Source organism: Harpia harpyja, chromosome 1, assembly GCF_026419915.1.
Source record: "Harpia harpyja isolate bHarHar1 chromosome 1, bHarHar1 primary haplotype, whole genome shotgun sequence".
Classification (NCBI taxonomy): Eukaryota; Metazoa; Chordata; class Aves; order Accipitriformes; family Accipitridae; genus Harpia; species Harpia harpyja.
The window spans coordinates 45823371-45844019 of NC_068940.1; the positions used below are offsets into that span (position 1 = coordinate 45823371).

The 20649-nt window shown below is 50.5% G+C and overlaps 1 protein-coding gene across 4 annotated transcripts; it reads right to left on the reverse strand.

The window, feature by feature from the left end:
- Positions 1–289: 289 nt before the first annotated feature.
- Positions 290–20105, reverse strand: LOC128143366 (centrosome-associated protein CEP250-like). Of its 4 annotated transcripts, none has more exons than XM_052790529.1 (18): positions 19882–20105; positions 19138–19194; positions 18347–18429; positions 17609–17774; positions 16757–16863; positions 15471–15698; positions 14255–14399; positions 13824–13970; positions 13406–13636; positions 11655–11848; positions 9294–9421; positions 8916–9085; positions 7920–8099; positions 4652–7168; positions 3730–3885; positions 3194–3301; positions 2976–3026; positions 290–679 (listed from the first exon to the last, which is right to left on the reverse strand). In XM_052790529.1, the coding sequence occupies exons 1-18, from the start codon at positions 19978–19980 to the stop codon at positions 488–490; spliced, it is 4959 nt and encodes a 1652-aa protein (XP_052646489.1). In that variant the 5' UTR covers positions 19981–20105; the 3' UTR covers positions 290–487. The 4 variants fall into 4 exon arrangements, with proteins under 4 accessions (XP_052646489.1, XP_052646499.1, XP_052646483.1 ...); XM_052790539.1 differs by having other exon boundaries at positions 3730–3882; positions 4652–7171; XM_052790523.1 differs by having other exon boundaries at positions 4652–7171.
- Between the last annotated feature and the right edge of the window lie 544 nt (positions 20106–20649).

Genomic DNA, 20649 nt, shown 5'->3' on the forward strand with positions numbered 1-20649 from the left:
CCTGTACCCTTCACCCCTTCATTTTGGTAACCACCTCCGTGTTTCCCTCTCTCGTCACAGGGAAGGGCTACGAACTCAAGAGGTTAAATCGTACAGCAGCTCGGAATAGCTTACTTGTGCAAGTGAAAAAAAGAGGGTAAGCTTTTCCTAAGCCACATACTTGCCTAGCCCTTGCTTTTTCCTACTAAAAAAGTGCAGTCCTGCAAAATCTCTTTTATTAAAAAAAAATTCTAGACAGCGCTGGCACTAGGCAATGCTTGCAAACATCAACAGAACAAATGTACCCCCGTTGAAAAAGTGCAGTCCCGCAAAATCTCTTTTATTAAAAAAAAAAAATTTTAAAATCGCTGTCGCTAGGAAATGCTTCCGGACGCAAACAGAACAGATGTACCCCCATTCCCCACAGCAAAACATAATACATTTCCGGGAAGGGCACAAGACCGGAACGCCGTGATGCTGCAGCTGCTCCTCTACAGGAAAAGAAGGTTCAGAGAGGCTGACCCAGCTTCCGAGTCTCTGCTTCCAGAACAGCAGCTTTGGGCTCCCTGACCACAGCTGCTAAGGAGCGAGACAGCTCTTGGTGAAGGTCTGACAGCTCCTGGCTGGTCTTGGCACAGCACTCAATATAGTCCTGCTTGTATTTTCGTTCTTGTGCCAGCTGCGTCTGCAGAAGGGACACCTGAAAGAGGCAAAAGGCCGAGCTCAGACAAGCCCACGCTCTTAGGACCATCCGTAGCTCCACAGATCCGGCTGTCGGGGAAGACGCACCCTCCAACTCCAGCCCTGACAAACACGTTGTCCTTGTGGAATGGGAACTAACAGGTTCCCAGAGCCACCCTGAACTGAGCTCAGATTACCGACAATTCCGAGTTTCTTTCTGGCATACCATTCACAGGTACAACACCGAGACATTACATGCCTATTAAAGAGGGAGGTTTCTACAGCATTTCGTAACCCAACCCTTTTTTTCAAAGGAGAGATTTGGCCTACTGCCACCTTAGTTCCACATGCTTTCTCCTCAGCAGGAGGACTGCTGCATACACAAGGTAGTGAAGAACCGTTCTGTTATGATCTAGTTTACAACCCTGACAGCTAGCACATGAAATGGGAGAAAACTCTCACTCTTCCTAACTTCAGAGCATTTCACAAATGAGCAGAGCATAATCTGATGAACAAAGCCCAGGAGGCAAATGAGCCTTAAAGGACTGCTGAGGCCTTCAAAATCCTCAAACTCTCATTATTTCCTGGCAACAGCGGGTTGTGCCTGCTGGGCTTTTTGGTGGGAGAGACCCAGCTGCTCTCACCTCCTGTCAGGTTGGCAGGGCAGCGCAGCCACAGCAGCTCGGGCGTGTTGCCCTCTGCCTGCTTTGGAGCGGAGGAGATGCCAGCACTGGGAGCAGCGCTCGGTGCTTTGCTGTTTCGGGGAGAACAGCTCAGGCTGGAGGTTCTCCTCTGTTTGCAAAGTGACATGTGCTTTGCCAAGGGCTCTGTTCCACATGGGAATGCCATCCCCAACCTCGAGCTAGGAGTACGAAAATATTCTTTCTTGGCAAAGGAACTCAAATAACAGAAGCAATTCCTAAAGGAGTTTTATGGCTTATGGAACCTGCTCCGTTTGAATTACAATACCAAGGTCTGCCAACGTAAAGCCAAAGCAGATAAAAAGAGGGACCCTGATCTGCTAAGCATCTAGAGCAGACTAGGTGGGAAACTCGGGCAGCCAGCTCCAGAAGGGGAATGCGAGGCGCTGAATCAGAAGCCGGTAGCGCGCGCGCGCGTGCGCGCGGAAAGCAAGACGTCAGAGGGACTTCACAGCAAACGATACGCATAGGCTAGGGAACACCACCCCTGAAGAGAGGGACAGCTCTGACCTTCTCTCTGAAATAATAAGGGCACCTTTGTGCAACTGGGCTTGGAGGCCTCCCACGCTTTGGTAGGTAACCCAGAGGTATGCGTGGGAGAAGTGGCCATCTGCTGCTAAGAGCATCTCCCAGGAAGGGGGAGATCAAGTGCCAGTTCCGCTGTTTCCCAGACCCAGAGGAGTGCCCCAACTAGCCAGCTGAGGATGATTCTTTGAGCTGAGCACCTTCGTTTTCCTGCTGAACTGCTGGAGTAGGTCCACAGTGCAGGCAGACACAACAGTCACAGGGGGAAGGGGCTTCAATCCGTTATCTGTAGCAACAGAACTTCAGGCGCCGAGGCTTCCTGGCGAAAACACCCTTAAGGTGTAACTTGATGGCTTCAGCGGTATGCTCGGCTCACTTGCCAGAGCTGAGCACCGTGTACTTTACTCGCGTAAATCTTACAGGCATTTTGCCCTGAACACCTGCGAAGATTCACCTCCTCAGGGAGACCAGGGCGTACCAGAGCCATAAAAGCACGTGGAAGAGGAGTCTGGCGACTGCTGCTGCTGCCAGTGCCGCTGTCAAGGCATGCAATAGGGTTCAGGAGCTGGGATGTACATTCTTACACTGATAAAACAAGCGTCCACACTGTGCTTAGGTCTCCGACTCGGTCCGATACTGGGATCGTGATTAGCACGGCATAGCAATAGGAGACTAACGGTTGCCTGAAGGCTGTAAGCTCTGGCGCTGCCTCAGATCCCTGGAGCTCTGATAGAGTGCAAGCTCTACTGTTAGCGGAGTCAAGGGAAAATGGAAGCAGTCAACAAGATGAGTAAGACTCAAGGGGAACATCCTTAGAATCTTCTCTATATTCAGGCGAGTGCCAGTGCTCTGAATTTCCTCCAATCCCTCTCCCACCACGCCTGACCTCTAGGCAAGCCAGAGACTAGACCTAGGTGCATGATGTTGTTTGGCCATGGCCAACAGATGTGTCCGACTGACTGGGTATTTCCACTGCCTGGTGTACTCACTGCCTGACAACCAAACAAAACTCGGGCTGTAGCATCGTGCAAAGCTGTGCCCCTCAGTACAGCCACGGCAGCTTTTGACGAGAGCTTTCCTACTCCTCACCTGGTTCTGCAACTCAGCTAATCGACGACTGCAGCGAGCGTGAGACTCCTCCTGTGAAGAAAATGCAAGGATTTCCTTTTGGTCTCCAGTTTGGCCAGGGCCATGGTCTACGTTCCACTTCTCTTAGGTCTATACTGGGGGGCTGCTGCCACTGGGATTTGCCACTGTTCCTCTGTATGGGCAGACCCTCCTCCCACCAAGCAAGATTCTGTTCTCACCTGTCTAGAAGCAGCCATCTTGTGCTGGTCAGAGAGCGAAAATCCGCACGCATCTGGCAGCGACCGACCACTGTGATATCTCTTCAGTCTCCTCCGTTCACGTTCCACCTGCACGTTGGTGATAGGAGAAAGGGTCACAGAAACCTGCCACCAAACAAGGAGCAAAAGGAGCTCTGGACATCATGGCAAGGAGATTTCTGCTCAGAGGCTGTTAATTGCACCAGAGAATGCTGCGGGCAAAAAGCACTCGAAGGAGGCTATGGAAGAGAAAGAGCAAGAGGAAACAGTTCCTGACACAAGAGCGTCAAATGTGCCTGTATGGGGACACTGGGGCAAGAAGGGTGGGACCGGAGTGAATGCGCATTTGTGAAGGCAACGGGGTGCCAGAAGAGAGAGAAAATACAAAAGCGTGTGTCCACAGGGGGAAGTGGGAGAGGGAAGGAAACAAGCAGAGGACTCCAGAGTGCTGTCTGTGGAAATGTGGTGTGATCCAGCGGACCGTGAGGCTTTGCAGAGGCAGCGAAAGCCGGTTTTACCTGCTCGAGAGTCCTCCTGAGCTCAGCATTGAGTTGCTTCAGCTCTGCCTTCTCCAGTTCCAGCCTTGCAACTGCTCGCTGCAGACATTCCAGCTGCTGTGACAGGAGTCTCTTCTCCGAGAGCCATGATAGCTGCTCCCCTTCTGCAATAGCCTGCTGGGTATACAGAGAGGAGATTATGTGAGCCGGTGCCACATAAAGGTTAGGAGGGACAGAATCGACAAGTCGGGGAGAGTGACCGGACTCGGGAATGGACAGTGCCAAGTCCCTTCTGCTCCTCCTGGTTGACGGGCCAAAACAACACACTCTCTTCCTAGGGGCCCTCCTCCCGATCGCCGTGGGGAAATCCACACAGATTTGCCTTCCGGCCTTTTGGACTGCAGCACAAGTACATCCTGAATGCGCAATGAAGCCTTTCACCTCATCAGGCAACGGTACGAATGCCATTATTTTTAATACACTGGAAAAGCTGTACCTCAGAAATCTACATCTCTGAAAGCATCCTCTAAGCACTGTCAGCGTAGCTGCTGTGCAACCATCGTTACAAAATTCTACTGAGGTTAGTACCTTAGTTTGGTCAACTGTGCCCCTTCCTTTCCATGCCAAACCCCAACCACGACACGTTGGCTAAGCTTGCCTACCTAGGAGAGAACCAAGTATCCACCCCCAACTTTTGGACTTCATTTAATTCTAACGGCAAGCTCTGTAGTTCTTTCAGTAGTTCGGGGGCTGACAGAAAACATTTCAGCAGGTGAATGCCTTGAGCTACGCAGACAGGCAAGCCTGCTGGCTACAACCACAGTTTCTTTGGCCGAGCAGGTCATGTATTTATGGGACTATATATTCCCCTATCTTTACGGGCATCGTCATTAGAATCCTTTATTGACACTTTAGTTGACTGATGATCAGTCACACTGCCTACCTGATGATGAAACCGGTCCGTGTCCCTCTCCGAAACCGTACTCTGCAGGATGGCTATTTCTTCCCTCAGAGTCCCGTTGGCCATTTCACTCTTGGTAAGGGCAAGAGTCAGTGCTTGTGCCTTCTCTCTCCATTTGACTTCTCTGCTCTCGGTCTGCTTCAAAATAGCAATCGTGCGCTCCAATTCTTCCCCCTTGGCTTTCCGCTCATCCGCCAGTTGTTGGGTTAGCTCCTTCTGTCTTTGCAAGGAACGGTCTCTCTCCTGGAGAACTCGCCTCTTCTCTGCTTCCTCTTCCTCCCATTTCTGGAGTTTCTGGATTCGTCTCTGTAGGGTCTCCCCGCCATCCTTCCATCGCAAAGCTGATGTTAATTGCTTCAAGAGTTCACTCTGCCTCCTAAGCTCTTGTTCTCTCTCCGCCAGAGTCTTCTCTAAGTACCCGACTCTGTCTCTGTGGTTCTTGATCTCTTCGTCCTTCTTTGTCAGAGTCGGCTGAACATGCTGGAGATCTTCCCGAAGAGCTCTTACTTCCTCTTCTAACTCTTCTAGTTCACCTTCGGCCTTGGTCTCTCGTTCCGTCTCGTGCAAGGCTTCTTCCAGGAGCTTCTCTTGCTCTCTGCGATGCCTAACCTCTTCATTCTTCTTGGTTAGCCTAAGCTGGAGATTCTGCAAGGTCTTCAGTTCTTCTTCTTGGCGCTGGAGTTTTTGCATGAGAGTTTCATTGTCTTCTTCTCTCTTCCTCACCGCGTGCTCAAGCAGATCCACTTGCTGCTGGCATGATGTTAGCGCTACTTTCGTGCTTTCTTCACGAAGCCGGAACATGTTCATTTGCTCCGTCTGCCTGAGGAACTCCAAATGGTTCTCCTTCACGATTTGGCTCATTTTGTCTAGATCCTGCTCTAGACTCTTGGCCTGCTTGCCTTCTAACTCCTTCTGCTCTCGAAGCTCCTGGACGTGCTCTTGCAAAGACACTATCTCTTGATCTCTCGCTTCTAGAGAAGATTCAGCGTATTCTAGTTTTTGCAGTATAGCTTTGGTCTGCATCGCTGCCTCCTCCTTTTGCTGTTGAAGCTTAGAGATAGCCTCCTCCAGAACCTCTATCTTTTCCTCTCTTTCTTTCAGAGTCAGTTTTGTTGCTTGGAGATTTGTTTGCTCAGCTTCACGCTTTTCCTCCTTTTCCTTCCACGCCTCACATTGCTTTCTAAGGGATAACATTTCTTGTTCTTTTTCCTTTAGTGCCACTTGAAGCTGCTGCAGAATTTCCTTCTGCTGTTCAGAGTCTTGCTCTTGTTTTTGGAAGGTCTCAATCAGTTCCTTCTGAGATTCAATCATTAAATCCTTTTCTTTCAGTATTGCTGTTGTGTATTCTAAGTCTCTGTGCAAGACATTCATCTGTTCTTCTGTTTTTTCCGCAGAGCTCCTTGCTTGTTGCTTTTGGATGTCTAGGAGTCTGTCCTTTTCTTTTAAGGTTCCTAAGGTCTGCTCCAGTTGGTCACGGACAGTCCTTAACTGCATTTCCATGACTTCTTCAGCTTCCCGGATTTGCTTTTGTTGCGACTCAAGCTCTTGATCCTTTTCAGATAAAGAGAGGGTCATCTTTTCTAGTGTCCCACGAAGCTCCTGCAGGTAGCCCTCTTGCTGTTCCTTGTACTGCTGCAAGAGTCTTAACTGATCCCTTTGAGAATCACACTCGCGCTCTCTGTCCTTAAGAACTGCCCTCAGGTCTCCAAGGCTCGCGTGCAGAGATTTCACCTGTTCTCTCTCCATTTCCAGTGCTTGGATCTGCTGAGTCAGAGACAGAAGCTCCAAGTTCTTCTCCTTCAAGTTCCCTTTCATATGATCAAGATCCACCTGCAGATTTCTCACTTGTGATGCACCGTGTCGTTCTAGAATCATTATTTTCCCTTCCTGGAATTGGATCTCCCGGTCTCTCTCCTCCAGCTCTTTGCTCATCTTGCTGACAGCAGTCCTCTGCATTTCTCGCTGCTTCTCCAGCTCCCGTATCTGTTCTTGCTGGGATCCCACCTCCCGGTCTCTCTCCTCCAGCTCTTTGCTCATCTTGCTGACAGCAGTCCTCAGCATTTCTTGCTGCTTCTCCAGCTCCTGTATCTGTTCTTGCTGGGATTCAACCTTCTGTTTTTTCTCTGTTATGTCCTTGATAACCTCACTGAGAGTAGTTTCATGCGTTTCTTTCTGGTTTTCCAGCATTCTCATCTGTTGCTGGTACAACTTCATTTCTCCCTCCCTCTCTGACAGGATGGCAGTCATATGAGTGAGACTCTCCTGCAAAGCTTTTCCCTGTGCTGCCTCTTTTTGGAGCATCTGGATTTTCTCCCGCTGCGTTTCCACTTCCTCATTTTTGATTTTTAAGATAGACAATGTAGTTTGAAGTTCTTGTTCAAGGCAGCGATTCCTATCTGTTGCTGCATTTGCTCGGGTTTCGGAGCCTGTGACTGATTCCTGAAGAAGTTTTATCTCCCGTACCAGTTCTTCTTTAACTGCTCGCAGTCTGGCCCGTTCCTGCTGCAAAACAGTGACAAAGAGGTTCAATAATTCCACCTATGTATGTTTGCTTTTCGTACTAGATTTGAACTCCTGCTTCAGTGGCAGTCAGGGGCTGCCCCCTCCCTCCCTGCCTCTCGGGATGTTGTAAGACCTTTCCTGCGCCGCCCTTTCAGTTGCGTCTTTCCCAGCTTACTCGGCCAGTCCCGTCTTCCTTTTTGCCCTTCTCCGAACCTCTTCTAGCTCTAGCGTGTTCTTTTGGGGAGGAGCTGCCAGGACCGCAGCCAGGATTTAAAGTCCAGACTAACCACGATTTAGGCAGTGGCATGATGATGTTCTCTCTGATAGGGAGGGAGGAAGGGAAGACAGAACAACCCCAACATGGGATTTCCCGTTTTTGGGGTTGGGCGTTGGGGGTTTTTTTGGACCTCTGCTGTGTAGAGTTTTCATGGTACCATCCTCTAGAACCCCGCTGTGCCCTCTTGAAGGAGTAGCGGTCAGATCACAGACACAGTTACGGTGTTCATGTTCTCTTCAGGCTGCAACGCGCTTCCTGCCTTTCTTAAACCTACACTGTGGTAGCCTCTCGCTTTGCAGGCCCTGTCCCTCACGGCACAAAGGTCTCATGGCTGCCAAGGCATCGCTCCTCTTTACAAAGGGGTAGCTAAGAGACGCTTCTACCCAGACGGACAGTGTCCAGAGAAGCACTGCCAATAAGGAGCCCAGAAGAGTAAAAAAACCACACAAATTCTCCTTTCACAGTCTTTACCTCTTGCTTGGCATTCTCCACTCTCGTCCGTTCCTCCTCTTGTTGAGCTTGCATGGTAGCAACTCTCTGCTTCATATCAAACAGCTTCTTCTCGTGCTCCCTTTCTGTCTCCGCCTTCTCCTTTTCCCACTGCTCCAGCATCTCCTGTAGCTCTGAATGGTGCCCTTCCCGCTCGCTTGCCTGATGAGGGGAGAAAAAGACTTCAAGATGGAGTCCCAGCCAAGCTTCTCAAAAAAATGGGAAGCTTCATCCCTCCCACAAACCCCCACCTCAACAGCGCACAGTAGTGGCTTTGTGCCCTCCATAAATCATGTCCTATCAAGGAACTTAAAAGGAGGGTCAGCTGGTGGAAGAAGAGGAGATGTTACCTTCCCCTCTCTGGCGGCTGCCTGTTTCCTAGCACCTCTCGCCTACGGGATTTCTCTCTAGTCTCAGAGTCTCTATTTTCAAAGCTCAACTCCATTCTCATCGAGGAAAAGATGCAGATGGACTGCAGGGTGAGAAAGAGACCAGCACCCCCATGCCCTAGTCACAAGACGGGCCACGAACTCAAGTACCAGGAACAAGGGGCTGTTCCATCTGTTCTGTATGCTTTAAGCCCAAAGATAACACCTCTGTCAACCGTGAAAGGACAGAAAGAAAGGAACAAAGTTCCCACGACTGCAGTTGGCAGGAAAGTTAGGAGTCTACTTCATGGTAGACAGGAGTCTGGTAAGATCCTACCCCTTTACTGCCATGCTTTGGGTGGGGACCACCCAACCTTCTGCTCAACTCGTCTCAGGCCCACAGGGAATCCGTGGCTTGCATTTACTGTCCCGGCATAGTCCTGTAGGTCTTCACGTGCTTTCAAGTGCGAGCCGTTGGCTCTGCTGCCTGGCCTAGCAACGTGTGGCCTATGACAGACGCTTGCTGCCATCTCACACGCTCAGGCTATTATTCTTCTAAAGCCAGCCCACAAAGCTTGCCTGAAGAATTCAGAAGCATATTGTTTCCTACCAGGTCTTGCAGGAGCTTGTTTATTTCCACTTCGTGATCAGTTTCCCGAAGTCTGAGGGTATCGTTATACTGCTCTTCTGTCCGCAAGAGCAGTTGCGCCATGTTTGCCCGTTCCTGCTTCAGGAGAGATCTCTCTGCTTCCAGCTCACATTGAAGGCACTTCACTTCCCCTGCAAACGTGACAAATGGCAAGATTCAGGGCCTACACAAACAGCGGTTCTGACTTCACTAACCTTCAGCCATTTGAATTTTTTCAGTGTAGGAGGGATCTGTCTCCAGCTCCTTCACTCCTTAGAAGCACTGCAGACAGAGAGCTATTTTTATACCATCCTCCCTAGGCAGGGGGATCACCAGAAACAAAGCACACGAGGCTCTCACCTTGTATCACCTCCTTGGCCTGCCTGACTGTGTGAAGTTGGATTTCAAGCTGACTCCTGGCGATCTCCAGCTGACATAAGCGCTGCTGAGCCTCAAGCAGGCTGGATTCCAGGGTCTCCTTCCCTGACCTACAAGACGCCAATACGGAGAGAAATGAGTTTCTTGCTCCTGACGCCCACAGGGAGTTAGTCCAGTGAGAACTGGTTCAAGATCCCTACCCCTCAGTACGGAAAATGGGTTGCATGGAAACTGGTATACAGAAGGCATATTTCTGCCGTTTAAAAGAGCAATGCAGGCCCCTCCGAGGGAAAGCCCAGGCTTTGCTTATGACCTAGCGTAACACAGAAAGCCCAGACGAATTTGATCTCCATAGCCAAATCTTAAATTGCTATTGTCTGATCTATGACACACGGGTAGCTGTGCTCACAAAGTCTGTGCCAGCAAGCAAAAGCCCAGCCTCTGCTCGCAGCCCTTTGCTCATCGTCACTTCCAGGTTGCTCTGCAGGGGCACAGAGTAAGAGTATCTCCCTGGCTGACTCGTGACTTTTTGATGCCGTTCGTAGTGTACGTACAGGGAGGTGATCTTCCAGACTCCCTATATTTCAAAGGGACTAAAGCAATACATCAGATGATATAGTAAAATCTCATGCTTGTAAGCAGCATCTGTGAGAAATCTGAACTAGATTTTATCTGAACAAGGACTACCTGAAAGGAGAGACAGGTAGCCTTCAGTTTAAACTCTTGGAAGTTCAAGAGAAAAACTTGCTACTTTTCTCTAAGCGTTGCTAACTAAGTAGGCAGTAGCCCAAATGACTTGCCGCTCTTTAAAATGGAAGTTGTAGTACTGCGGAGGCAAATTGTTACATCCATAGACTTCAACCAACTGCTGCGTATGACACACAGGATTCTGGAACCAGAAGCTGAAGTTGCCTCCCTGATCTAACACGGCGTCCTGCGTGCCAGGTTCCTACCATACACAGCACTGCCTCACTAGTACAGGCATGCAACCAGGATAACATCCTTCAGGGTAAAGGGGCACCCGAGTGGTACAACAATAAGACCCACAACAGTAGGATTTCACTGCTTTGATGGACGATGGAGGATGTCTCTTCAAGAAGGAGAACAAGCACATATTTCTGACTACGCCTATCTCTGGCAGTCCAAAGTAAATATGCTCCATTTTAAGGATAAATCAAAGTCAGTCTCTAAAACACAACAGAGAAGATAAGAATCCAAAACTGTGACGACAACAACAGGCTCTTGAGAACAACGTCTGGCAAGAATAGTTGCTACAGCCCAATAATTGACAGAACATAATTCAGCTGGATCAAATAAGAGGAGCTGGAGCTCAGAAGCAGCAGCAGCTCTCAAGAAACAGACTGAGTCAAAATGGTGTTTATCAGCCTTGCTAACAACATACTCTGGAGTGGTAAGGCGTAAAAGTCAAGAAGCATGACAAACGGTCTCTAATTTGTACAGCTCTGCAAGTTCAGGAGTCTTCTAAAAAAGACCTGAGAGGAGGACAAACATCTCGATACGTTGGGTAGTTTGGGGTTGGTTTTTTTTTAAAAGCAGAACTTGTCACGTGGGATCTTAGAAACCTGATCCAGCAGAAGGACAAAATCTTGTTCCTTCCCTGCATAAACTCCTCCATGATGTCTATCTCAAAACAGCACGTGGTAAGGAGTACCGGACCCAGACATCAATGATGGGCAACAATTCCCGCAGACTGGCGACCATTCAAAAGAGGCTTCCCTGCTGCTGGTGTAACCAACTCTAGGTCCTGCACCACAGGTAACAAGAGTTAGACTAGAAACAGTAGGCCCTCAAGATTTTCAGCACGAGCCTCTAGCTTCACCCTAAACGGCAGCGTCCTACTCGCAATGTCCGTACGTAGTAGCCTTGAATTCTGAAGATCCCACGTCAAACTACTTGATAAGGAAAGATCCAAGTTCAAACGCGCAGAACAAGAAACCAAAACCAGAGAGAAGCTTTGGGTTTCAGTAAACATCTGCATGGTTTAATTACTACTCAATGCAGAGCCAAGGTACCAGATACCGAGGAATTATGCTGGCTTGCTTTGGACTTCACACAGGAACGTGCAAGGGGGCATAAACATGAGCCCAAGGCTCAGGAGAGCTTTGTTAGCTTTAGCTGTCAGAAAAATAACCTTCAAACCATGCTGTACTGGTTTGGGTTTTTGGTTTTTTTTTTGCTCGAGATTCTTCCGTTTTCTGTCCATGGAAGGTGAAAACGGCTGAAAAGCTTACAGGATGCAACGAATCCTCGTGTAATGATTATCACCTCTATAATTACAGACATTAAATAATCTCCTGCCTAGGGTCTCCCCCCTGCCTTTACCTGGCCTCTGCCAGCTGCTCTGCAAGGCCTCGTCTCTCCTGCTCCGTGGCTGCCAGTCGCACCTCTAGGGCAGCCTTCTCGTGCACCAGCAATTCCTTCTCTTTGGATATGTTGGCCAGTGCCTGCCCTTGGCGAGAGGACTCCTGCCGCAACTGCTCCAGACCACTGCTAGCTGACTCTTGCTGGCGGTGAACCTGAAAGCGGGACAAAATACAGTTAGAGTCCTTCCTCTGGAGTTCTGTGCAGAGCCAGCCAGTGCCACTTCTGAATCAGCTAGAGGAGAGAGAGCTCCGGTACTCTGGCCTGAAAGTTTAAGAGCATCTGCTTTATACCGCCCTAACACCCTGGGCTGCCAAAAGGCACTAGGGCTGTTAACCCGAAAGCGATGTGTAAGGCCCTACTGGGTTGCCTGGGACCAGACAGCCCCTTCAGGACAAACGTACACACCCCAGACTACACGTTTTCACGCAACAATACCACATCTTCCACAACTGCCACCTTGCAAACTAAAATTCTATCAGGATCTATTCCAGTGCTGGAAATTTTCAGGAAAGTTTGAGCAAAAGCAACTTTGCTCGCCGAATAAAGTGGACATACACGTGGTTTCTCCTCCTAGAAGAAGAAAAACCAACATCAAAGCGTCACCTTGTCGCAAAACACCACCACACACCTACTTCAGTGTGTACAGCAGTCGGATGCAATGAGGTGATCCTTGGCAGGGAAACAGCCCTTGTGGTGGGCAGTGTCATTTAGTGATTTACGGAAGTCTGGCTGGTGTGGCCAAAGAGATGGTAGACTCTATTTGGACAGTAGTTCATGTCAACAATACTGTTTACTTGTCTTACACAAACAAGTTGTCCAATAGACCTTGCTGGCATTCCAGCCTGAAGACTAACCGTGATTTTATAGCTTTCCTCTGCAGTATAATACCTCTGCTGGCTATTTGCCAAACAGACCACGTACTCCAAAACTAAGGCTGTCTAACAGAGAACAGACCATCAGAAACAAACAATTCTCCTCTCAAAGTTATCCCATAAGACCTAAGATTGTACATTATGAAACTGACACTGAAATGATGGCAAACTCCCTAGTCTCCTCCAGCGATACAATTCTCCCAAGCTCTTTTTCCACTCTACCAAAACCAGTTAGTCCAGAGTAAACAGTCTCCTGTGATCACCTCTTTCTCATCTTCTCCCTCAAAGCCTAAAGAGGATCTAGCAATTCAAAGCTGCGTGTATGTCGTAAAATACAGTTCCAACGATTTCAGGATGTCATTCCCGTTCTTAGCAGTACAAGACAGCAGACGCTGACTTGCCGCTTTGTCCCGCCCTCTAGGCCCCAACAAGCGGAGCTTGGAAAGTTGCAGACTTCACAACAAAAAGCATAAATAGAAACATGCAGCCCCGGGGGTTTTTGGCCTCAGAAAATGGGTGAGGAGCTTGCTTGTTTGCTTACAGGGTAAGGATTACGCAAGGCAAATCACCTCTCTGCAGCTTATCAAAAGCCAAAAAAGAGGCCAACACAGGCAGGTGGATTAAAGGAATCTGTAGAAGCAGAGGACAACTCAGAGAATTGCACAACAGCTCTGCGAGCCATCAACACATTTCCGGAAGGAAGTAAACAAAGCCGTCTGACCTCCAGCGCTACCAAGTGTCTCCTTGACAAAAACCACTGCAGAATCCAACAGATACAGCTTCACTGAGCCAAGCAGCCAAAAGCCCACCCAGAAAGCACCAGGTTTTTGGTCTCACCTGATTGAGTTTCTCTTGGGTTTCTGCCTTCTCCTCTGCCAGCATCCTCAGCTCTACCTGCAGCCCCTCCTGTTGCTCCTCTGCTTCCTTCAGCAGCTGCTCCAGGTGGGCTTTCTCTGCGCTCAGCGCCTCATTTGTTCTCTCCCACAAGTTCAGCTTCTCCTGGTCAGAGATCTTTGCTCTCTCCATCTCGTCCACTTTACCTGACAGAACGTCAAGCTCTTGCTCCAGCTACAATCACAGAAGCACAGAGGAAATAAAATAACAGTAAGATTTACTCTGTAGGAGCTTTGGCTTGGACAGAGAAAAGAGCAACGTTTCCATATTCAGACAGTCATACTGTCTGAAGGCAAGAAGTCTGAGAAGCAGCAGCAGCTGGAGACAAACACCTGGCAAGATCTTTGACAACTCTGCTCACCTGCAACACAAGTTTGTTCAGCTGCACTTTATCCAACGCAAGAGCTTCATTGATACTGCTCATGTTCGCTGCTGCAACGTGTAGATTGGCTATTTCAGCACTCAGCTTATTCTGAGCCCCTGTCAACTCTGCTACCGACTGCTCTGCCTGAAGAGACGAAAGAACAACATGACAACAAAGACAGGAAAATCCCTGACTTCAAGCAGCAACTCCAGATCCCCTGTCGTGTCTCTGACACACTCCCAGTTCAGCGTTCCCAACAAGCACGTGGGCACTAACTACACCAGAGAGCCTCTGTGGTCTGATCACCGTCTTCCAAGAAGGACAACAACATTGTCCCTGTCTTCTACTGCCAGAAACAGCATCTGTGGTGGTCTTGCTATCACAGCTGCCTCTCCCACAAGTGCTGCCTCGGAATAAGGTGACCATACCTTCTCCAGTGCCACGGTAAGCTCCTGTTTCTCTTGCTTCAGCAGATCCCTCTGAAGGTGCGATTCCTCCAGCATCTCTCTTGCGACCACCAACTCGCTCTGTAATAATGAATGTTCTCCTTCAAGTGCAGCTAAGTCCTTCGGTCTATGAGAAGGGGAAAGACAAACAAGTTTTTAACGTAAAAAACATTGTCCTTTCCAAAACCACGAGTATAGAATCATAGAATCATTTAGGTTGGAAAAGACCTTTGAGATCATCGAGTCCAACCGTAAACCTAACACTGCCAAGTCCACCACTAAACCGTGTCCCTAAGCACCACACTCCACAGGTCTTCGAAACACCTCCAGGGATGGTGGCTCAACCACTTCCCTGGGCAGCCCGTCCCAACGCTTGACAACCCTTTCGGTGAAGAAATTTTTCCTAAGATCCAATCTAAACCTCCCCTGGCACAACTTGAGGCCGTTTCCTCTCGTCCTATCACTTGTTACTCGGGAAAAGAGACCGACACCCACCTCGCTACAACCGCCTTTCAGGTAGCTAACAGCTTCCCGCCTGCTAGTTCTCTCTCTCCTCTTTCATACGTTGGACACAAGACTTTCCAAAGTTCTTCTTTGGGTAAGACAGACTTCTAAAGTCCACATTAATAGTCCCACAACTACTTTTGCCTTCAGCAGCGAACTGATGAAGGAGCTGGCAATCTATCTGGGGAGATGTGCATGAATTTCCCAAACTAATTATCACAGGATCACAGGATGCTTCAGGTTAGTACGTGTGATGTTGCAAAATGGCACTCCTTGCCCCAAAGGCCTTCTGCACTCAGTCTAGCGTGGAAACGGCAGTACGGAGGGGCTACATTGCATATGATGGTCCTGTGCAAATTCCTCCCAACTCCTTTAGCACAGCCCTGGGTAGCAAAAGGGCTGTACAAGAGACACAGCTCTCTTTACGCTGGTCTCCATTTCTCACCAAGAATCAGTTAATAGCAAAAACATTGTAATATGCCATCTCTTTTCCAGTCCTGCCTTACTCACAAGAGCTTCTGTCTGTCAGATGGTTTCTTCTATCCGTTCTGTTGAAGGCAATAGTTTGACTAGGGACAGGAACAAGGCTGTGCAGTATGGGTGCGTTTTAAACGTGAACACAGCCCACCCTATGAATCCAACAAGCACCCACAGAAGACAACGCTGCTAACAGCAAAGTTTAAAACACATTTACCTGTCCTGAAGCTCCTTCTTCTCCGGGTCCCCTTCGACTTGTAAGTGCATCACTGCCCAAGTCTTCTGGCTTATTTCCTGTTCCGCTTGCTGCTGTGCCTGATCCTTGAGGACAGGTCTACCCAGCGTAACGGATTCCCAGGGCCGTACGCCACAGTTTAGGTGGGAGCAGTTTACAAGTATAGATCCAGAAAGCCTCATTTGCTCTGCCTTCAGCTCTGACAAATCTCTGAAGAAGAATCAAGAAGGAGGTAACGTTCACACCACCATCTTTATCAGCTGACTCGCTTCCGAAGCACGGAATTGCGCAACAGGAAAAGCCGGCAGGAAAGACGACATCTTCGTTGGGGACGAATCACTCATCTGACACTTTGGGATCAGGACACATCTTGATCCTTGGGCAATGGGTCTATTTGATGGTTGAGGAATGAATCTCTTTTCTCCTCAGAGATAAGACGAAATGTATGGAACAGCCAGAAGGCTTCAGGAATTAACTAGCGGGTCAGGCATACTCTACGCATTAAGGAAAGCTTGTCACCAAATAAGGTAAACGGCTGACGGTAACCCAGAGTTTGAAATGGCATGCTGACACCAGAAGAATTTACTGTTAGGCTACGCTATTTTTCTCTGCACAGAAGGCAGCTGTGAGAAAGGAACCTCAGAGAGCCCAAGAACAGGAAAACAATCATAAAAGGGAGGGATCAAACTAAGCAAAATCAATTGGAGAAATGTAATAGCAGGGTAGAGAAGCTATTCTTTCTCTCAACAGTGTTGGTACAGGAATAAGCGGATGCAAACTGACCAGGATAAACGTAAGCTGGAAATGAGAAGGAAAAAATAAATATATATATATATATATATTCATGAATGATCTTTCCATCAGGAGCAGTGGGAAAGGAAAGCCAGTGAGATTTAAGGCAAATTTTAATCACTCTATAAAAGGGGACCGCCCCGCATGCTGCATGCATAGCTTTGGTGAGTCTCTTCCAACTCGTCCACATATGCCTGTGTCTGTGTTAATATGCCCAAACATCACCATAGTCAAGTTCACCTGTTCAGGGCCTCTGCACTGCTTATAGCCTGAGCCCCTCAGCTTTATCTGAAAACCAGCAGCAAACAAAATGCTTCTGAATATAGCCTAAGGCATGCTTAATGCCATCGCTTCGGACTGCCAAAGGAGAAATTGTATCTTTAGCCGCAGCTAGGGTAACATCAAGGCTCAAAAAGCAGCTGGGAAGGGAAGCTATGTTTTTTCTGCAACGAGATCTAGCCTTCACTTCTACTCACCGGTCAGTGGCAGTCTTCATTTCCAGGAAATGACAGCGGAAGGTTACCACCTGACGCCACAGGCTGAGTAGACGGCTGCGTTCACCCCTTAGGTAGCTGTCATAAAGCTAAACAGGCCAAGACAAAAAGAAATGCCAATTCAGCCTTCGCTGTCACTGTACAAGCCTTTCAGATAGGAGAGGGTACAACCGTCATCACCAGGTCTCCTTTAAGAACTATTCCAGCGGGGGCGGGGGGGGGGGCAGGCATCAAGGACTGAAGAGCCACCACAGAGGCATCCTCAGTAGACCTGCCACCTGACTGCAAAGAAGGGAACATCCACACTTCCCCTGCAGGAGCGGGTATCAACAAAGCAAACTGATCGCGATTCATCGTCTCGCCCTGCAGAGCTGTCTAACAGGCTCGGTGGAGGAAGACAAAAACAAGCCCCTCCGAGACCAGTGTCAGATTTGCTTACAACAGCCTATTGGTAAGGGAGGCCTGTCCTGTTCTTCTGTTGGCTACCCTGAATCCGAAAACACACAGACCTCTCTTTGGCCTCCACTGCTGTAGACAGAGATTTAGGAACTATTAAAACACAGACGAGCGTTCATGTGTCACTGCCCTACAGTGCCCAGCAACAGCAAGCATTTGCCTTTGAGAACGAGCAGTACGGTCACAGCACGCGGGCACCTTCCATCACCACAATTTGCTGACACTCCTCCATCTCACACCCCTGTCTTCTGCTCGTAAACACCAATACATCCTCAACAGTGCCACAACTTTCACACAGCAAGTTCTCCAGGCCAGAAATAAAACCCATTCTCATTCCACCCCGGCATCGCGTCTGACATTCCCGTCGCCCATCCTTACCTCACGTTCGCTGCGCCACTCACTCTCCTTCAATTCCAGCTCCTCCCGGGCCCTCATCCAATCCGCCGTCAGTTTTCCAACATCTTCTTTAAGGGCTGAATTAACCTCATTCGCTTCATCGAGGTGCTCCTGCAGGAGAGCGTTCACTTCTGCCAGATTCTCACACCTTGGAAAGGGAGAAACAGCAATGAGGTCACTGAACAACTGCTATCCACAAGCAGCACCCCCGTCATTTCCCAACTCCCTCAACGCTGACTTTGTTGTCAAACTGAGAGGCAGTAAAAGTGCTTGCTAGGATTAACTGAGATCTCTCTGTGATGGCGTACTCATTTGCTTCTCCTTGCTTTAAGCCTTCTACTTCCACCTACAATTGCGGTTTCCCCTTCAACTTTGATGATGCCCACAGTTCACGTCTTGCCTCCCCTTCGTGCTGTCTGATCACTGGATGCATCACCTTTCTCTAGCACTCTGCTGAGCCGCTCACCTACTGAACCACAGAATAATCTAGGCTGGAAAGGGACCTTTGGAAGTCACCCGGAATAACCCCCCGCTCAAAACAGAGACATTCAGCACACAACACTATTACTGCACCACAGAAAACAGACTGTGGACCTTTCTCCTTTCAAAGCAGCTTGCCCAGCTGCTCCCCTTGGGGAGACCAGGCAGCACTGACAGGTTTTCCCTCACTTCCACGAGCATCCAGGATACCAGGTACGAGGGAACGCTTCTTCCCTGTACCTTTGCTGCTCCTCTTCCACCTGAAGCAGTGCTTTCTCCAGGCTCTGGTCTTCTGTGGCTTCCCACCTGCCTGGAAGGGGTCCCTTCAGAAGAAAGGAAAAGTTTAGTCAAATTCTTGTCTTCCCTTCACTGCTGCTAGCATCCACCGCTTTCCGCTCCATTCGCTTGGGTAGCTCAGGAGCTCGTGGCTTCTTCCAGGCGTAACAGTGTCGTGACTATGGAGAGCAAGGGAGGTGCTCAACGCGAGTAGCTCTCCTCAGTCCCCCACCGTGGCACTCTCGCAGCTAGGTCTCCTTAGCTCACAACCGTGACTGCTCACTTCGACTTGAAGCCTGGGAATGCTCTCCTACTCTCCTACCCTCTGTTCTTCCTAGGTTTACTTTAGCCGTGAAGCAGAAAGAAAAGCACGTGGCCGTATGTTGAACGCCAGCATTCTTGCCTTCCAAAATGCCACGTTTCAACCCATTCTTTTTCAGAGACGGCCATATAACGTAACAGGCAGTGTGGCCCTCTCCTGAGCCCTAGGACAAAATGCTACGCCAGCAATAAAGCACTCTTTCTCAAAACTAAAATCCCCCTCCACAGGGTTTCCTGCACTGGCATTTCTGGGACCACTGGCTCCTCTAAGAATGGCAACTGCACAAAACACTCACCGGCAAACTTACAGCGCTGCTTTAAACCCTCAGGCAGCAAAATCTTGCTTCCCTCTGCCATTGCTTTGGGGAGCTTGCTTTGGCCTGCGTTAACGAATGCTACCTACACGGTCTTTACTTAGCAACCTGCACACTCACCCCTCCTGCTGCCAGCTGCTGCTCCAACTCTCGACACCGAGTCCGGTACTGCAGTACCTGGATGGAGACATAGAATGAAGATGAGCGAATGCAGCTTGCAACAGGCTCGGCTCCTCCTGCGTTAGCTTTTCTCCAAGTCTTTACAGCCCAAGCACAGCACGTTCCACAGCGCTGCCGATGCCGCCAACAAGAAGTCCTTACGATACAGGCAAGCTTCACTTTATCTCGTACTGAAGAAACTGAGATGGGGTTTCTTTTACACGTACTGCTACCTGCTCATCCTAAGAGCTGCCTGCCTCGGCCCGGGGCCGCCCCAAACCACCCCCGCCGACTCGGCTCCTGCCTCTGGGACAGCCCCCTGCTAACGTGGCCCAACAAAGGCGCCTGCGAGCCGGGCATCTTTATTTCAGTACGGACAAGCCCTCACGAGAGGCTCGGCAGGGTGACAGCGGCAGGGCCAGGCGCCCAGCGGGCCGGGCCGGGCCGGGCCGGGCCGGGCCGGGCGGAGGAGGGCGGCTCCCGGGGCCTCCCCCGAGCTGCGGGCTCGGCGCCGTCCCGCCCGCGGCAGCGCCGGGGAACGCCCCGGGGAGGGCCCCGCTGGGGCCGCGCCTTCGCCCCCCGACGTCGCCATCGCCGCCGCCGAGGCCCCTCTCAGCGCTGCGCGGGCGGCCCGGGCACCCCGGCCCCGCCACCGCGGCCCGTCCCCGGGCAGCTCCCCGCCGGGCCGGCGCCCCCGCTCCTCACCTTCGCCTGCAGCTTCCGCACCAGCACCGCTTGCCGGTGCTGCGCCTCCTGCGAGCTCTGCAGCCGGCGCCGCAGGGAGGCCTGGCTCCGCGCCGCCATGCCCCCGCTCTCCAGCCGGGCTCCGCCGCCTGACGGGCCCCGCGGCGGGGGCTGCTCCGCGGCCTGCCCCGGCGGACCGCGCTCAGGCGCCTGCCAGAGGCGGGCGCAGCGGCTCACCCTGCCCGCCGGGCGCGACCGGGCGCCGGGCGGGAGAGCCGGGCTCGCTCGGGGCCGCTCTGTGGCAGCGCTTCCCTTCTCCCTTCTCGCTTCTCCTCGCTGCTCGCTGAGGGTGCGGGGGAGAGGCCGCCCCGGCAGCCCTTCGCTCCAGCGCGTTCCGCTCAGAGACCGTTAAGGGCCCCGCAGAACGCTGGGGGCAAAAAGCGCTCCCGGTGCAGTCTGGGAGAGAAGGAGCGCGAGGAAAGCCCAGAGGGTCGGATGGCGGGGTCTGGGGCCACTGGGGCAAGAAGGGTGGGACCGCAGGGACGGTGGAAAAGGTCCATCGCCCAGGGAAGCCAACTGAAGAGCTGGAACTTTCTACGAAAAGCTCCAACTTCAGCCCCTGGAGCAGGAGTTCCCATCTAGTACGAAACCCAGGCATACATAGGTGGAACGACTGAAGCTTTCGCTCCCTGTTTTGCAGCAGGAACGGGACAGACTGCAAGCAGCGAGAGAAAAACCGGCATGGCAGAGAAAAGTTCAAATTTACAGGACAACGAACTCTGTGAATTA